General features: G+C 33.0%; 1 protein-coding gene across 1 annotated transcript; it reads right to left on the bottom strand.

Moving 5' to 3' along the window:
- Positions 1–3,756: 3,756 nt before the first annotated feature.
- LOC131616509 (rho GTPase-activating protein 5-like) lies at positions 3,757–6,546 on the bottom strand. Its single transcript, XM_058887857.1, has 5 exons — positions 5,863–6,546; positions 5,218–5,338; positions 5,003–5,122; positions 4,693–4,923; positions 3,757–4,583 (listed from the first exon to the last, which is right to left on the bottom strand). The coding sequence occupies exons 1-5, from the start codon at positions 6,303–6,305 to the stop codon at positions 4,026–4,028; spliced, it is 1,473 nt and encodes a 490-aa protein (XP_058743840.1). The 5' UTR covers positions 6,306–6,546; the 3' UTR covers positions 3,757–4,025.
- Between the last annotated feature and the right edge of the window lie 9,252 nt (positions 6,547–15,798).

Consider the following 15,798-nt stretch of genomic DNA (forward strand, 5'->3'; position numbering starts at 1 on the left):
AGATACAAGAAAACTAACTAATAATATTAATATGATTTATGAAAATGAAGGTAATAAAGAGGATATATAAAAAATAATAAATAAATTAAACTATTCTCATAGGTGGAATCATTGGTGCAAAAGAAGGTAGTGCTTTAAGAGAGAAATAAAGAGGTGAAACTCCTGTCTTCTGATTCAATGGACAAAATGAAAAAAGAATACATTATATAGAGGTGTGATTTCTAATAGTTCTAACAACTTAGCTAAGAATTGAACTAACTCTAACAAAATTTAACTGCATTAAAAGTAACTCAACTAACACATAGCAGCAAGAGCAGCTGATGTTTGACAATGGTTATTTTGGCAAATGCTGAAAATGTGTCAAAACAATTCACGCCTTCAATTTTGTTGCATCCCTTTACAACTAATATATATTTTTTACCTTTCAATTGAGCCATCAATTTTATGCTTCAGTTTGAGCTCTCAATTTTTTCCATGTGGGTTTATTATGTGTAGGAAGATCAACTATCAACAAAATCTTATTTTGTTTCAGAGCATTCAATTCAAAGTTCATGCCATCAACAAATTATTAGTTGGTTCAATAGTGATTGGCGTTGAACTTGGTAGTGGGGATCACAGTTCGATCCCCCGCAACTACGATCGGGAGGGGGCTGGAACTATTTGATGCCAGAACTGACCTCAAAGTCAGACTAAACCGGTGGAACTATTCTCCGGATCTATCTGGCTAGTTCTCCTCCCCTTTGTGTGACAGTTTTTTTCTTCCATCCTCAGTGTTTGAAGGCTACGGCGGAGAGTTTGTGCAGCTGACACCATGGCAATCTCCTCCCAACTCTCTCTTCCTACAACCTCCATCAACCTCCTTCCCATGACAGATTCATCTCTGCCTATCGGTAGCCCAAGGTATCTCAGCCATGGAAATCGGCCTCCCCCAGAGCCTCCTCCACCAAAGGTTTTGGATCTCATGCGTTTATGTGTGTGTATTCCTGTTTTGTGTTCTTTTATTATGTTTGGTTTGTTGTGGTTGCTGTGGCGTATTGTTTGTTTTGTTCTTGTGTGTATTTGGTTCTTAGATTTAGGTTGCAGTAGGTTGGTGTTCAAGGTGTTTGTGGATTTGCCTCAAAGAAGCTTGAATGTTGAAGTTTTGCTTTTGAGGGGGTTTTTACTTAGGAATGGTGCAAATCAACCTCGTCCTTTCGGTCAACAATTGATTCCGCCACAAATCGTGAGTTTGTTCAATCTTGGAAGCCCGTATAATTGATTTGCGCGTGATAAAGTTAAAGATATGTTCCTTAATTGGAAAGATTTAAAGATTGTGGTTCCTCAACTCATTTGGCTCTTGCAGAAGATTTTTACTTGGCTGCTTGGATCTGAGGTTTGGATTGATACTTCTCCTTGGGTTTCTAATCTCCTCAAGGTGGTCGATATCCATAGCTTATTTGGCTTAATCCTTTGTATTGTTGTTATCTTGTGGTTGGGGAATGTCTTAACTCTATTTTCTCATCCATGGTTGTATTCTCCCTTCTCTATCTATTGAATGAGATTTTCTTTCCTATAAAAAAAAAAAAACATAACTTGTACTTCTATAGTTGCATTGCATGTTTTTGAGAAGTGGGTTTTCCAAGCTCTGTTCAATTTAGTATGGCTTGTTATCTTCTTGTATGATAAATTCCAATTTCCATAATTTGTATAAAACCTATTATAGTATATATGTAGGAAAAATCAATGCAAAAGAAAATAGTTATTTAATGACAAAAATAATGTGTTAATATGTATATATAAATGTGAAAGACATTTACAAAATTGGCCAGTAGACTAGTGGTAACAGGCTTGTGTTGCAGCCAAAAGGGTAGAGGTTCAATTCTTCTCCTTAATTTGGTGAAATAGTGCGGGGCCTTCCTGAGAGAATCTAAATATTACAAGAGGGGGTGTGATAAAAAAAATCTTTTACTAATATTCTTGTCTTTAACAAACTTTTTAGTTGATATTTACTTAATTCTTTCCTTTATTAAAATAATTGAAAAACAAATAAATAATTAATAAAAATATAATTATTCCATGTAGATTAAAAAAAGTTAAAAAAGTAAATATGAATAACCCACGCAGATTTAAAAAAAATTAAAAAACTATGCCCTAGTGGGACAGATGAAGGAATCTTTGGTAAATAATGCGTTCGGGCCTTCCTGACGAAATTTGAATATTACAAGGGGGTGATAAAAAAAATCTTTTACTAATATTATAGGGAATTTATATATTTAACCCTATATTTTATATATTAATAAAATAATGCAATTTATGAACACAATTTATAAAGAGTCTAAAATGAGAACTAAAGTTTATGTAGGAAGAGAAAGAGTGAAATACGGGTGATGGCGACGGTGGAATACCGACATGCGGAAAAGATAAAAACGAATAAAAAGATGAAAACAAAAAGGGGAGATGAAAAAACAAGGAATACGAGTTGTTTTTATAGTGGGGAAATAGATTATGAAAGGTAAAAAAACGTTTTTATTTTTTAAATTATGAGAATTTAAGAGGTTGTTGTGTCTTTATTTAAAATAGTGTGTCATATCCGTGTCCGTTGTATTTTTTTTTCTTTTCCGTTGGACACTTCTATAAAGTGTCTGATACATATCCGATGCAGGGACACGCCTTCTGATTTGCGAGTCAGAACTTCATAGGTTATGTGTAGGTTCGGTATGGTTCCTTTTTCTTGATGTAAAGGCAGGTTGATAATGGTTGGGATATTTAAAGTAGTTTCATAGCTATTTTGTGCAGGTTTTTTGTCAAAAGAGGTGTATTTGTAGGTTCATCAAGGGAAGGCATATATGTGTGATATATGTTCATGATGAGTGATATTTCTTAATATGAAGATGTTTTTTTTTTTAACAAAAGAAGGGTCTAAGTCCACAAAACAAAAGAAAAACTACAAAACGGAAGCACGATAGCTGAGATCCCCCGACGAATCAAAGTCCAGGAGGTTGACCAGAGCAGTCGGACAATCCTGGAAAAAGTGAGGCCCAGGATCATGAGGGAAACTCATCTTCGCCATAGCATCAACACATTCATTAGCCTCCCGAAAAATATGCATAAATCTCAAGACGACATCATCTGAATTAAACATGTTAATGCTCCTCAGCAGCCCATTTGCTGCTCCCTTGATTTTACCTAATCCATTGAGCCTTGCAACAATGTTACTGTTGTCTGACTGAAGCTCAATTCTATGAAAGCCTTTGCTGATAGCAAATTTAATACCTTCCAATACAACCCACATCTCCGCAACTTCAACTGTGCACCGACCAATATATTTAGAGAAACCTCCAATCCAGCAATGTTAAAGTCAAGTAACAATTTCCCTTTCATTCCTGACTTGTAGCCCAAGAAAATACATTTTTTTGGCTCTAGGTTTTAATTTTGTTGTGATTCACGTGGAGGCATAACATAATGAACCAAATATTTTAGTTGGTGGTCTTGTGACATGTTATATAAAAATTGGTAAGGTGAATTTTAGTTCAAAAGAGGACTAGGACTGCAGTGAATCCATATCAGTACTCTATCTATGATGAAGGTATGGCCAATAGCATAGACCCATACTTGTTTAGATAGTTTAAACCGAAACAGTATGGCTCTTCCTACATTAAGTCTTTGTGGTGTTTTCTTTCAACTCTTCCATTGTGTTTCAACCTATCTAGTTTTGTGGTTAATTCCTTTACATTCATAGAAAGGTTGACATAGCAGATACACTTATGTGGACAATCATTTGCAAAAACATTTGTTAACATTTTCAAATATCTCATAAACTTACATTCTTCTAAAAACATCAAGCAGATGTTACACTGAAACTATGCTTATACTAAGTACATCTTCACACACATACACATCTATAATGCTATAATGCATGCTTAAACATCGACCGCGGTTGAGCTACAATTCTTAACATTACGCGAAACTAAGACTAAATACAGCCGTCGCGGCTGCAATTATAGTCACAGTGATGTTAGGAATTAAAACCTTGTAAACATGCAACTTCAAGCCCAAGCTTCTCCTCCTCCGTCCCTAGTATTTACAATGCCAAGACTCGCCGACTTCTTAAATGGCCTGCTCAATTGAAATACCGGGTGCCTGCATAACTTGCGCACGCCGTTTCTCAATCGCAGCCAATGTTCGCTGTCGTATCTACGTCGGTAACTATAACTATTTTCTAACGGACCACTGTCAAATGTAGAAGTCGCGCTATCGGCTGAGAAAGACTTAAATACCTCGTCTCGATTTCTCTTTTCCTCGGAGCTTCGGAGTTTCTCTACGCTCCATTCTATTCTTCCTAAGGTAGAAGTCCTTGAGAATTTTCTTTTGGTAGTTGATGCCTTTTTGTCACAATCGTCCTCGGTTAGTTCACACGATGACTCCTCGCGGTTGAAGTTGAAAGGAGGAAATTCGTCTTTGCAGGAGGTGAAATCCATGCTATTTGAAAGCAATCTTGCATTAGAAATCGATTCGTCTCGTTCTCGAAGTGTCTTCAATATCAATGTCTTTAAGAAGTTCATAACTTGTACCGCATGAATCAATGCAGTTAAAGGGTCTGCCATCTGCACATTACATGAATTCGTCCATAAATTACTTTACATTCAACTCACTTTTAGTCGGAATCAATTTAACATAAACATAAATTTTCCTGATATGCTATTGTTAACGAACCTGAGTCATATTGGGCGCAAAAACCATAGCTACATTGCGCGCATTCATCTTATTGATCTGTTCATACTCAACAACATCAGCCATCAAATTGATCGCCCAATCAAGAAGTGCAGCTTCTGTGGAAGGAAGCAATTTGACAAGGTTAGTACAATCATCTTCTGTGTTGCATAGCATCACTTGCTCCGGTGTGAGAGAATCGAGTACACCAGTTGGAAGCTCTCGAAACCAAGCCTGCAAATTGTTAAACTTCGATTAGACGCAATGATGCAAAGAAGTCGAATTAGACATCTTGATAATTTCTGTTAATTACCTTGATCAAGCCGGATAAACAATGAACGTCGATTCCGTTTGGAACTACACCTTTGTTTAACTGATCTCGAACGAACGCTTCTTGGCTATTCTCACCAGTAATTCGAAATATTCCTTCTGCCTTCGTACACGGAAAACACGAAATTAGACCTTAAAATCATATGTAACTAACATCAATTCAAATGAATTCAACAAATAAACACAAATAGAACATACTTGAAGACCTCCTTCAGAATACAATTGCTTTTGCATCCTAAGCAGAATTGTTGGAACACTATTCCCTCTATCATCATAAGAACATTGCATTGACTTAGCAGAAACTCCAAATACCTTCACACTGCATGATTTAAAGACAGTGTTAGAACAAAAACAAATAAAGACAAGAGATTGTTAAAATCACACATCGGACAATATACGGCCTGATTGTGCTTATAAGTGGAAGCAATCGTCACCCTACAAGCCGGTTTTGTAGACTTGAGTTAGGTGCTTAAAAGTGGAAGCAGTTGTCACCCAACAAGCCGGCTTTGTAGACTTGAGTTAAGTCAAACCACATTTCGTAACATGGCATCAAGAGCCTCGGTTTAAAATCCGGTGGGACACCTGCTATCAGGTTTCCACTATCGGACCAGACACTCCAGATGTCCAATCCTGAGCGTGAGAAGGTATGTTAAGAGTCTCACATCGAACAATATACCCATAAGTGGTGGCAATCATTGATAATCACAAATCTCACACACTAATTTTTTTCTTCTTAAATTGAAAACCCAAAATCTAAACAAAACATAACTTCAAGAACCTAAACAAAATTGAACAAAACACAAATTTCATGTTCTATGAACAATAGAGATGTCAAAAATTGACCTTGCGCTAGGCACCCTTGTAGGAACCTCAGGTTGAAACTCAGAAGGCAAACCAAGGAAACCATTGAACCTATCAAAAGTAACATGTGACACGTGTCTAACTTCTGTTGGCCAGCTGATATCTAAAGAAGAAACATCCTCTCTTTCCACACTGCAAGTAACAATCGATTTCTTAAGAGCAGCAACAACAATATCCAATATTGCAAACTGGTTTTGATGATTGTTGTTGGATCCTTTCGTGAAATGCCTCGAAACATTGTTGCTTGAGTACTTCTCTTCCTCCATCTCCTCCTCCTCCTCATCATCATTATCATCATTGTCATCATCACTTTCCAATTCTTCTTCTTCTTCTTCTTTCTTCTTTCCTTGTTGTGCAACAGTGTTGAATTCTGAGATGGTGAAACCTGCTACACCACAAGATTTGGATCGAAAAAGGCGAGTCATTTGGCTTAATTAGCAAGAAAGAAATAAAGGGTTGGTGCTAAATAAAGGTGAAAGGATCTGAATATATGAAAGTGAGGCAAAAAAACTGAATGTGATGTGGTTTTGGTTAAGTAAAAGCTGTGGTGAAAAATGGAAGAAGAAGAAGAAGAAGAGAAAAGAGAAAGAAAAAAGATGAGTTTGGTTGAGAGGGAAATTATGAACGACAATTGGATTGAGAAGGTAAGTAAGGTGGTAAGATTGATGTTGACATGAAACATTGTTGGTTTTCTTTTTGTTTTTGTTAGGATCATGTTGGTTGGAATAATTAAGAAAAGTGAAGTAAAAAGTAAAAAAAATAAGTGATTTTTTCTTTAAAATAATTGATTAAGTAGATACATATACTGTGCACATGTGTGTAAGGTTTCTACACTAGATCCAATTTCTGTGAATATAAAAATAAGCAGGTAAATGAGTGAGTGTAGTGGCTCGTGATGAGAGAGTGAAGAATATGGACAAAAAGGTGGCAGAGGAAGAAGACATGAGAGTGTGTGTATTTTTGTGAGGTTCCTAGTGACATGTTTTAAGGCTACTAGATATGTGTTCCCATCACACATGACATATTATGCTTAGGAGTCAGATTTCTGTGCATGAATGAGAGGGTTCTATTTTTTGACTCCATCATTGTTATAGTTACTGTATTTGTTATTGATGATGTAGAGAAAGTAAAGGTACAAAAGTGTGATATCACTTGGTTCTATGTGCAAAGTTGTTATGGATGGAACATGACTCGTAATTTAGTGTGACTAACACTTGAGAAATAGTTGTGAACTCTAACAATATTTGAGGTTGTTGTTACTTGTTAGGAAGTAAAAATCGATGGGGTCGGTCGTCGTCGAGCATTGTCAATAATTGAGGCTGTTATTAAAATAAACGGATGGAGTCGACCATTGTCAAAGTTCCGAACGATCTTCAAGAATTTTTATTCATTGTTAAAACTAATTATCACACATGAAAGGTGAAGAGCAAGAATCGAATTCGAAATGGATTATGCTCATTGTACTTTCATTCATTGTACTTATATGCTCTATCAAATGGACTTATAAGGCATTAATAAGGTGTAAAACAAAATAACCAATTTGGTTAGTTAGTTACTTGTATATCAAGTAATGTAATTAACTCAACTAACTTGTTACGTTAACAACAAATTACTCAACTCTTTAATTTGAATTACATTTCAACCATTCCTTTTGATTTAAAGTTTCTACATTAAGTACGTTGAGCATCCTTTTCATTTCCTGAATTTTTTCAATCTTTAATGGTTTGGTTAGGAAATTTGCAACTTGATCATTTATATTACAATATGCTATAATGATCTTTTTCTTGCTTACTTGGTCATTACAAAAATGAAAAATAGTCTTTATGTGCTTGCTCCTCCCATAAGCTATGAAATTTTTAGCAAGGTTGACTGTTAACTTATTGTCTAACAAGAGCTCCATTTTTTATTCCTTGTCTGTCTTAAATTCACTTAATAAGAATTGTAATCAGCCACGTTAACATGATGCGTTGAAAGTTGAGATGCATTCAGTCTCACATAATGAAAGAGCCACCACAATTTTATTCTTGAAACTCCACGAGATTGAAGACTTGGATAGTTTAAACACATACACCATTGTGATTCTTCTTTCCACGTTGTCTCCATACCAATCTAGATCACAAAAATCAGTCAACTTGCTTCTTATTTCCTTTAAGTATTAGAAATAAAACACCTTGATCAATTGTATCTTGAAGATATCTCATGATTTTTTTTAGCTGCTTACATATGTGACAACTAGTAACTAACCCGTGCATTTGCACGGGTTCTGATATGGGACGCGCATTCATTCATTTCAGATGTATAATTGGTATTATAAAATATATATTATTCAAAATTATGTAGGGTTTATAATTTTGCTATCTCCGCACGGGTACTGGTTTGGTCTGGACCGGGTATACCAGATAAATTGTGTATATCTTCTAAGATCGAGAAGTATTTCATGCAACATCGATAAGATATATGTTTTATTGTGGAAAACCAAAACAAAATAAATGTTCAAAGATAATGATATAAATTTAAAATTAGTTGAAAATATTAAGTTTAATAAATGAGATGAATAAATATTTAAAATTAAAATTAGTTAAAAATCAATAGAAACATAATTTAGGATAACTCACATAAAAAAATACGTATTTATTGTAATAATCCGTGCGTTCGCACGGGTTCTGGTATGGGGCGCGCATTTGTTTTAAATGTATATATTTTATTAAAAAAATATTTGATACCTGTAAAAATATAATAATTGAATATATAGAAAAAAAATCTGGTACCCGTGAAAAAATAATAATTGAATGTATAGAAAAATATCTGGTACCTGTGAAAAAAATAATAATTGAATGTATAGAAAAAATTCGGTACCTGTAAAAAAATAATATTGAATGTTTAGAAAAATGTCTGGTTCCCGTATATAAAAAAATAATAATTGAATGTTTAAAAAAATGTCTGGTACCCGTGAAAAAATAATATTTGAACGTATAGAAAAATGTCTGGTACCCGTGAAAAAATAATAATTGAATGTATAGAAAAATGTCTGATACCTGTGGAAAAAATAATAATTGAACCGAGTTTATCAAATACATATAGTATTAAGTAAAAAAATAAAAAAATATATATTAAAAGTAAAATATAGAAGTTTTAATATTTGAACAAAAATATTAAATTGATAAAAAAATTCAAAAATAGTTTAAAATAGTTTAAAAAATGGTATAATATTAATAAAAAAAATAATGTTTAAAAAAATAGTTTTTATCATGAAAATTCAAACAAATTAAAAATATCAAAATATTATTGAAGAAAGAAAAAAAATCAATTGTAAAATATATGGATTATTCATTTATATATTATACCCGTGCGTTTGCCGGGATTTTGATATGGTTATCTATGCGTTCACACGGTACTGATGTGTTACCCGTGCGTTCGTACGGGTACTGATCGGGTACGTACAATTTTTTAACATATATAAATTGTCGTTTATAAAAATATTTGTATCATCAATATATATTTTTATAATTATAAAAATATTTGTATTATTAGTAGACTTTTTTTCAATTTACAAAAAAAAATTTGTTTCAACAAAACACTTTTTCCGTTTATACAAATATTCATATTTTAATTGTTATGTGAATATTTAAAAATATTTAATATATAAATAATTATAATATTAAAATAGACCATCAATAAAAAAATTTAATAATCTTTTCTTAATATATAGCTCACTTTCCATGTATTATCCTAACTAATGTTCATAAAGAAATTATAACATTGTATAAAAAGACATAAAAAAAAAGTACAAATGTGGTTGACAAATAAAAAATCATATACATATTTTGAGAATAAGTAAACTATTAAGTTGCATACATATTTATAGTAGTTAACATATATGCAGTATTATATTGCATTGAAATAAAAATATATTTTTAATCTTAAATTTTGGTTGAGTACAAATTCCTTAAAAGGTTCTAGATTAAAGGTTATCCTATTGTTCTATAAACATATCAAAAACTCAGTGTAAATCCATTGTACTTGTGCAGCTAGTTTCTTTTAGTCTTGACTTCAATTTTCTTGAATTTTTGGAAGTGATACAATATACCTTTAGCATTTATACTAATTTCAAACAGTGTTCGTTATTCTTATATATCACTTATCAAATTAAGGCAATATATTGTACGACACGTTAAATTAAGGCAGTATATAAATAAAATTAAGGTGCATTTATTTATACTTTTGTATATAGCTCTCAATCTACCTTATACAGTAGCAAGTACAAATCATATATAATACCATTCATCAGAAATTCATCAATATATATTATATATAAGTTCAATTAGTGAGCATATTTTATTTAGTAATTAGTCCAGATGAAATAATATACCTTTTTAAATTAGTCCATATTATATAATACCTTTATAAATACAGGCAGAAGTAGAAAACAAGTCTGTATTTAAGATTTAAATGACAACATGCAGAACCATGACTTTGATTGATCTCAAATGATCACTGCATTGGTCTGCCGACAAAACGGGCCGCATTCACTATCATACTTGTTTCCAAATCATTCACCTGCACCAGACCAATCAAAATCTTGATAAAAACATAACTCCGAAAAGATCAGATGCAACAATGCATAAACCGATACGATGCATCTCCAAATTCAATTGGTTTTGTAATGCCAATTGCATAGAACCAAAGGCTACTGCTCCTCATAACTGCAGCACATGACAGGTACCCCAGACGAATTATTGTCGGCTTCACGATTTCCTCCAACCGCACCTACCAAACAAAATTGAGCAAATACCACAGCACCCAAATTAGACAATAAAAAGAATATGCTAGCACATCAACCGAACCACACCGTGTACAATAGCCAGAAATCAAGAAGACAATACTAAACATTAGTAGAAAAAACCAAATATCTTAAAGTGCAATTCAAGAAGAGCATATATGTTCGACGCTAATCGGATGTAGATATCTGTCTATTCAGCGGAGATGAGCCGACATAAAAATGTGAAGCTTAGTTCCTACTAAATCCTCCTCCTCCTCCTCGCATATGTGCACCTAGTTCCTGCAAATTAAACATTAGCATTCACTGTATCTTCAAATAACCATTCAGCTTCTGCTTCGCAATTTCAAAGGCATTTAGCAATAGCTCATAACCTACTAAGTATAGTATTTAGAAAATCCCTCACATTCGTTCATATCACCACCAGACAACTTAACTACTCTCAAACATGTATTAGGTAGGAACACATACCATTGTCAACTTAACTAACTTACCATGAAAAGTGTTCACAGCCTTATTTTCTCCCTCGGGAGTGGAAAAGCACACAACCATATTCTTTGCTAATCCATTTGTAATCTTGCATAACTTTAGTAGAAAAATGATGCGTGCACAAAAATGATCATACAAAATAAGACAATTTTCAAATGCACTCAGACACAAGTCATGCAAATTACCATACAAAATAATAACTCTTCAAAGTTTTGAAATACTTATAGCCTTCATGTTTTAAAAAACTTTACTGTCATTAATAAATTACCTTCTGAAGCATACCCTCTAGATGTTGAATCTCGTTCTTCACGTAATCTTTACCCTTGTCCATATTTAAATTCATAAGTTTTAAGTAGAGCTTGCCATGTCTGAAACAAAACAAAACAAAATAAACAATTCAAATTATAATATGTTATCAAACCAGAACAAAAAAGGATATCTGATGATATCATTCAAACCTTGCAGCAGAACCCTTAAGCATATTAACTTCCTCTTCAAGTTGGGAAAAGAGAATCTTCTTCTCATCGTCGTCGGCTATCACAAACTCCTTCACCAAGTCATCTAGAGATGCTACTATACCAGCCTAAAGCAAGCATACTTATTAAACTATGTGCAGTAATTCATAAACAACAAAATCGGTAGATGTTTGTGTTCAGATTGCATTGTTATATTGCGATGTTGATAATTTTGAAACAGTTTGTGTTTCTCTCCCAGTTGGAACAAAACACAGAAAAAAACTAATAGTTACAAAACCAGTTGGAACCATTCACACAGAAAAAACAGTTAACATTGTAACAGAATTATCAAGCTAAAAGAAAATGCATGACATATGTCACTTTGTAGTTTTTCTAATAAAAATGAAGTAAATAAAAGATAAAGTTGTTTAACCAATAGTTTTTCAACTAACATAAATATTACACTTTAATATGTTTTTAATTTGTACTCTTTAATATGTGCTTAATTTTATCTAGTAAAAAAAACCAGATATATTGCAAGCATGGCAGAACCCACATTTGTGGTTGCAAAAGGTACACAAAAAGGATTCATCTTCATATATGAGATTCGTAAAGCTTCAATGGCATTGTGAAAAACCTGTTCAACAAAAACAAAAACAAAATAGTCAATAAATCAAAGCAATTAACTTATATAATATTAACATCTTCATGCCCTATCTTGGATTGTATTTGAAAGTAATTTCATTTCACACCACAATAGAGACAACACCCTCCTAAAAACTTTATTATGATTTAATATAGTATAAAGTAAACTACTGAATGAGACAACAGATAGGGTCTAAATTTTCTAGAGTGATTACCTGCATTCCATCCATTGCTAAGCCAATCAATACACCACATACAAACTCATCGCTGCTAACCCATTTCAACCACCACCACCACCACCACCACACTCGTCATCGCAAGCCCGTTTCCACCACCACCACCACACTGGTAACCCATTGTCTCCACTCATATGTTTCTTCTTCACCATCGAAACACACTTGAAACCAAAAATCGCACCCACACAAATCAAATATCACAGATCTGCAAATATAGTTTAAATTATGTCACTTTAAAACATAACTGAAAGATGGTTAAGTGAAAACAAACAAACATATGGTTAAGTGAAAGATGAAATAACTGTACATGATTAAGCAGTTTGTATACAAACCTTTAAGTACACCTTCACCAGAGACACATGTATTGCTCGATAATCATTGGAATAAGAAAATAACAACAATGTCCTTTCACCTTGTAACAATAATAGGTTGCATAAGAGTAAGAGAATGTGAGAACAACACCAAAAATAAATATCCCGTTTCAAAGTAACAAAGGCCAGAAATATCAAACCTAAAAAAATATGTCGACATGAGAAGGCACGCAACCACCACCACCACTTATTGCATCCTATACAGAAGAAACAGAAAGCGTTGGATCCGCAAACCCTAAGTCATGAAAGAGTTGGATTTGGAAACCCTAAGCCACGAAAGTGTTGAATCTAGAAAGCCTAAGCCACAAAAATGTTGGATCTGGAAAAAAAAGGATGAAGAGGAAGAGCATAATATATCAGAAGCAACTTGGAGTGAAGGTATAAAACATTACCTTCAAATTGCATAAACAGTGGCCGACCACCACATGTTCGTTACGAATCCGACATCGTCCCCAGATTAGCCTTTCGTCATCTTCTCCCCTGTTCGTACCACGGTGGTCTTTCGTTTCGAGGAAGAAGAGAAACAGGGAGAAGAGAGTGAATGAAGAAGAAGAGAAAGAGGGGGAAGAAAAACAGAGACGTGAGAGAGAGAGAAAGAGATAACAAAAATGAGAGAAAGAGGGAGAGATAGATAGGAAAAGGAATGAGAGACGGATAACAAAAGCAAGAAGCAAAGAAATGCAAAGGAGGTAGCCACGTGGCTCTCTAACAAAGCAAAGAGGCAGTTAGGTCTTTTCCAGAGCATCTAACTTTCTTATATTGTAGATTTAGATTCCTTCATAAATTTATTCACCACACTTACACTATAACATATATTAAGTTTAAAATTGCAAACATACCTTATAGATCAATCAAGTCAAACTCATAGTTCAATTGTAGTTTGAGATTCTTAATTTCATTATAATTACATCTAGTAACATGCAGATAATCCACATATATTCACATTATGTTAATATTTTCAAGATTCAGGCCTTTGACATAAATCTTATGCTCAGAAGTACACTTGGAATAACTAACTTGTTTGAGGAATTTATCAACTCTCTTGTTTAAAGCTCTTGGAGTTTATTTCACACCTTATTAATTTTCAGAACGTGTCTTCCTCATCTTTCATAATGAATCAATGAGATTGTTTGACATAAACTTCCTCTTCAAGACACTCATTAAGAAATGCACACTTGATATCAAATTGAAACAAAATTCATTGCATGAAGTTATTCACGATCTCTACTAACCAAATAGTTTAAATCCTTAAAACTTGTGCAAATATTCATGTGAAATAAAGACAACACTTTTGCAAGAAAATCTTTGCGGCCAGTCTTATCATGTACTTTGTAATATAGTCATCTAGTAGGTGTTTCACATTTTTGGAGATATAAAAAAAAATCCAATTTGTGCTAAAACTTTGAAAATACAGGTCAAATATATACTTTGATGAGTTCAGGGTTCAAACTATGGAAGAAACATTTCTTTGTATTTCTCATAATATTATGAAATAATAAAAAAAAATCTAAACTTTGATTAATTAAATGAAGTTAAAATGACTTAATGGTTAAAAGTATATACCATTATAAGAATATAGTTAATTTGTCAAGAAGAGGTTTGAATGTAAATTACCTTAAAATGATTTAAATTTTTTTTTTCAAGCAAGACATACTTCATAAAAGACATAATTCACATCCATATTATGAAGCATGTCTTGCTTGGTATGCGGAAATGCTAAAACTCTGAAAACCTTTAAATTAAAGTAGTCTATTGGTATTCCAATATAAACCTCCATATGTGTCTTGAAGCCTATTCTTATGGATGGACATATATTGATTAAATAATCAATACTAACAACAACTTCACCATATAAATTTTAGGTAATTCATCCCCAAATAGTACACGCCTTATCCTCTCCAAAATGGTCTTATTCATGCTTCATCTAGACCATTTTTTAGTGTGCCAACTTTGGCATAATACCTTGTCTCCTGAAAAGATCATTAAACTACTTCGAAACAAAATTCATGCCATTATTAGTTCTTATAAATTTCATTTTATTTCCCAATTCATTTCTCATTAATGTATGTCACTCCTTTATCTTTTCAAATATCTCACTTTTATATTTTAAATTGTGAACCTATACTCTTCTTAAAAAAATCATAAATTATTGTGAGAAAATATAAACCAACCTCATTTGTTGCCACCCATGCCGAACCCCAAATATTCAAGTGAATATACTTAAATAGTCTATTAGAATTATGCATGCCACTTTAAAACTTCACTCTATGTTGTTGGCCTATTAAGGAATGATCACATAACTGTGGTTTTTTTATTTTCCACCTCCTAGCAAACCTTACATAGCTAGTTCAACCGAACATCTTTCATTAACATGTCCAAATATCAAATTTCATAGTTTTATTTTATCATTTCATTCTTGAATACCTAATGATAATAACAATGGAATCATACAAATCACACACTTTAGAACTTTTAGAAATATCAGTGTACCGTGTACAATTTTCAAGATGTCATGTTCAATTTTAGTGCAGTATCCTAAGTCGACAAACATTCTTATAGATACAAAAAATTTCTATGTTCGAGAACATAAATGATGTTGTGTACAAGGATCTCACAATTGTCACATCTCAAGCCAAACCTCTTCAACATCATGAACCTTACAAACCTTGTTATTACCGAATTGAACAACTCTATCTTTTTTACCTCAAAAATATCAAAGTAATTATTCCTTGAAAACATGTGATAAGATAATCTAGAGTCCATGATCCAATTCTTTTTTGTCTCTAAACTTGTTACCACTGACACACCGACACACTTATACCCATACTCATTTGAGGCAACTACAACCCGAATAGAATCACCCTTGCTCAATTTCTATGGAAAATTCTTTTTGAAGTGACAACTTTTACAAAAATAAAGAACTTGTACTTTAAATTGTAAAACCC

This window comes from Vicia villosa, linkage group LG7, assembly GCF_029867415.1.
Source record: "Vicia villosa cultivar HV-30 ecotype Madison, WI linkage group LG7, Vvil1.0, whole genome shotgun sequence".
Classification (NCBI taxonomy): Eukaryota; Viridiplantae; Streptophyta; class Magnoliopsida; order Fabales; family Fabaceae; genus Vicia; species Vicia villosa.

Coding starts and splice junctions, on each gene's coding strand:
- LOC131616509 (XM_058887857.1), bottom strand. CDS start 6,305: ATGACTCGCCTTTTTCGATCCAAATCTTGTGGTGTAGCAGGTTTCACC. Junction 5,339..5,862: donor ACAAGGGTGCCTAGCGCAAG/GTCAATTTTTGA, acceptor TAAATCATGCAG/TGTGAAGGTATTTGGAGTTT. Junction 4,584..4,692: donor TTGCGCCCAATATGACTCAG/GTTCGTTAACAA, acceptor TGTAATGTGCAG/ATGGCAGACCCTTTAACTGC.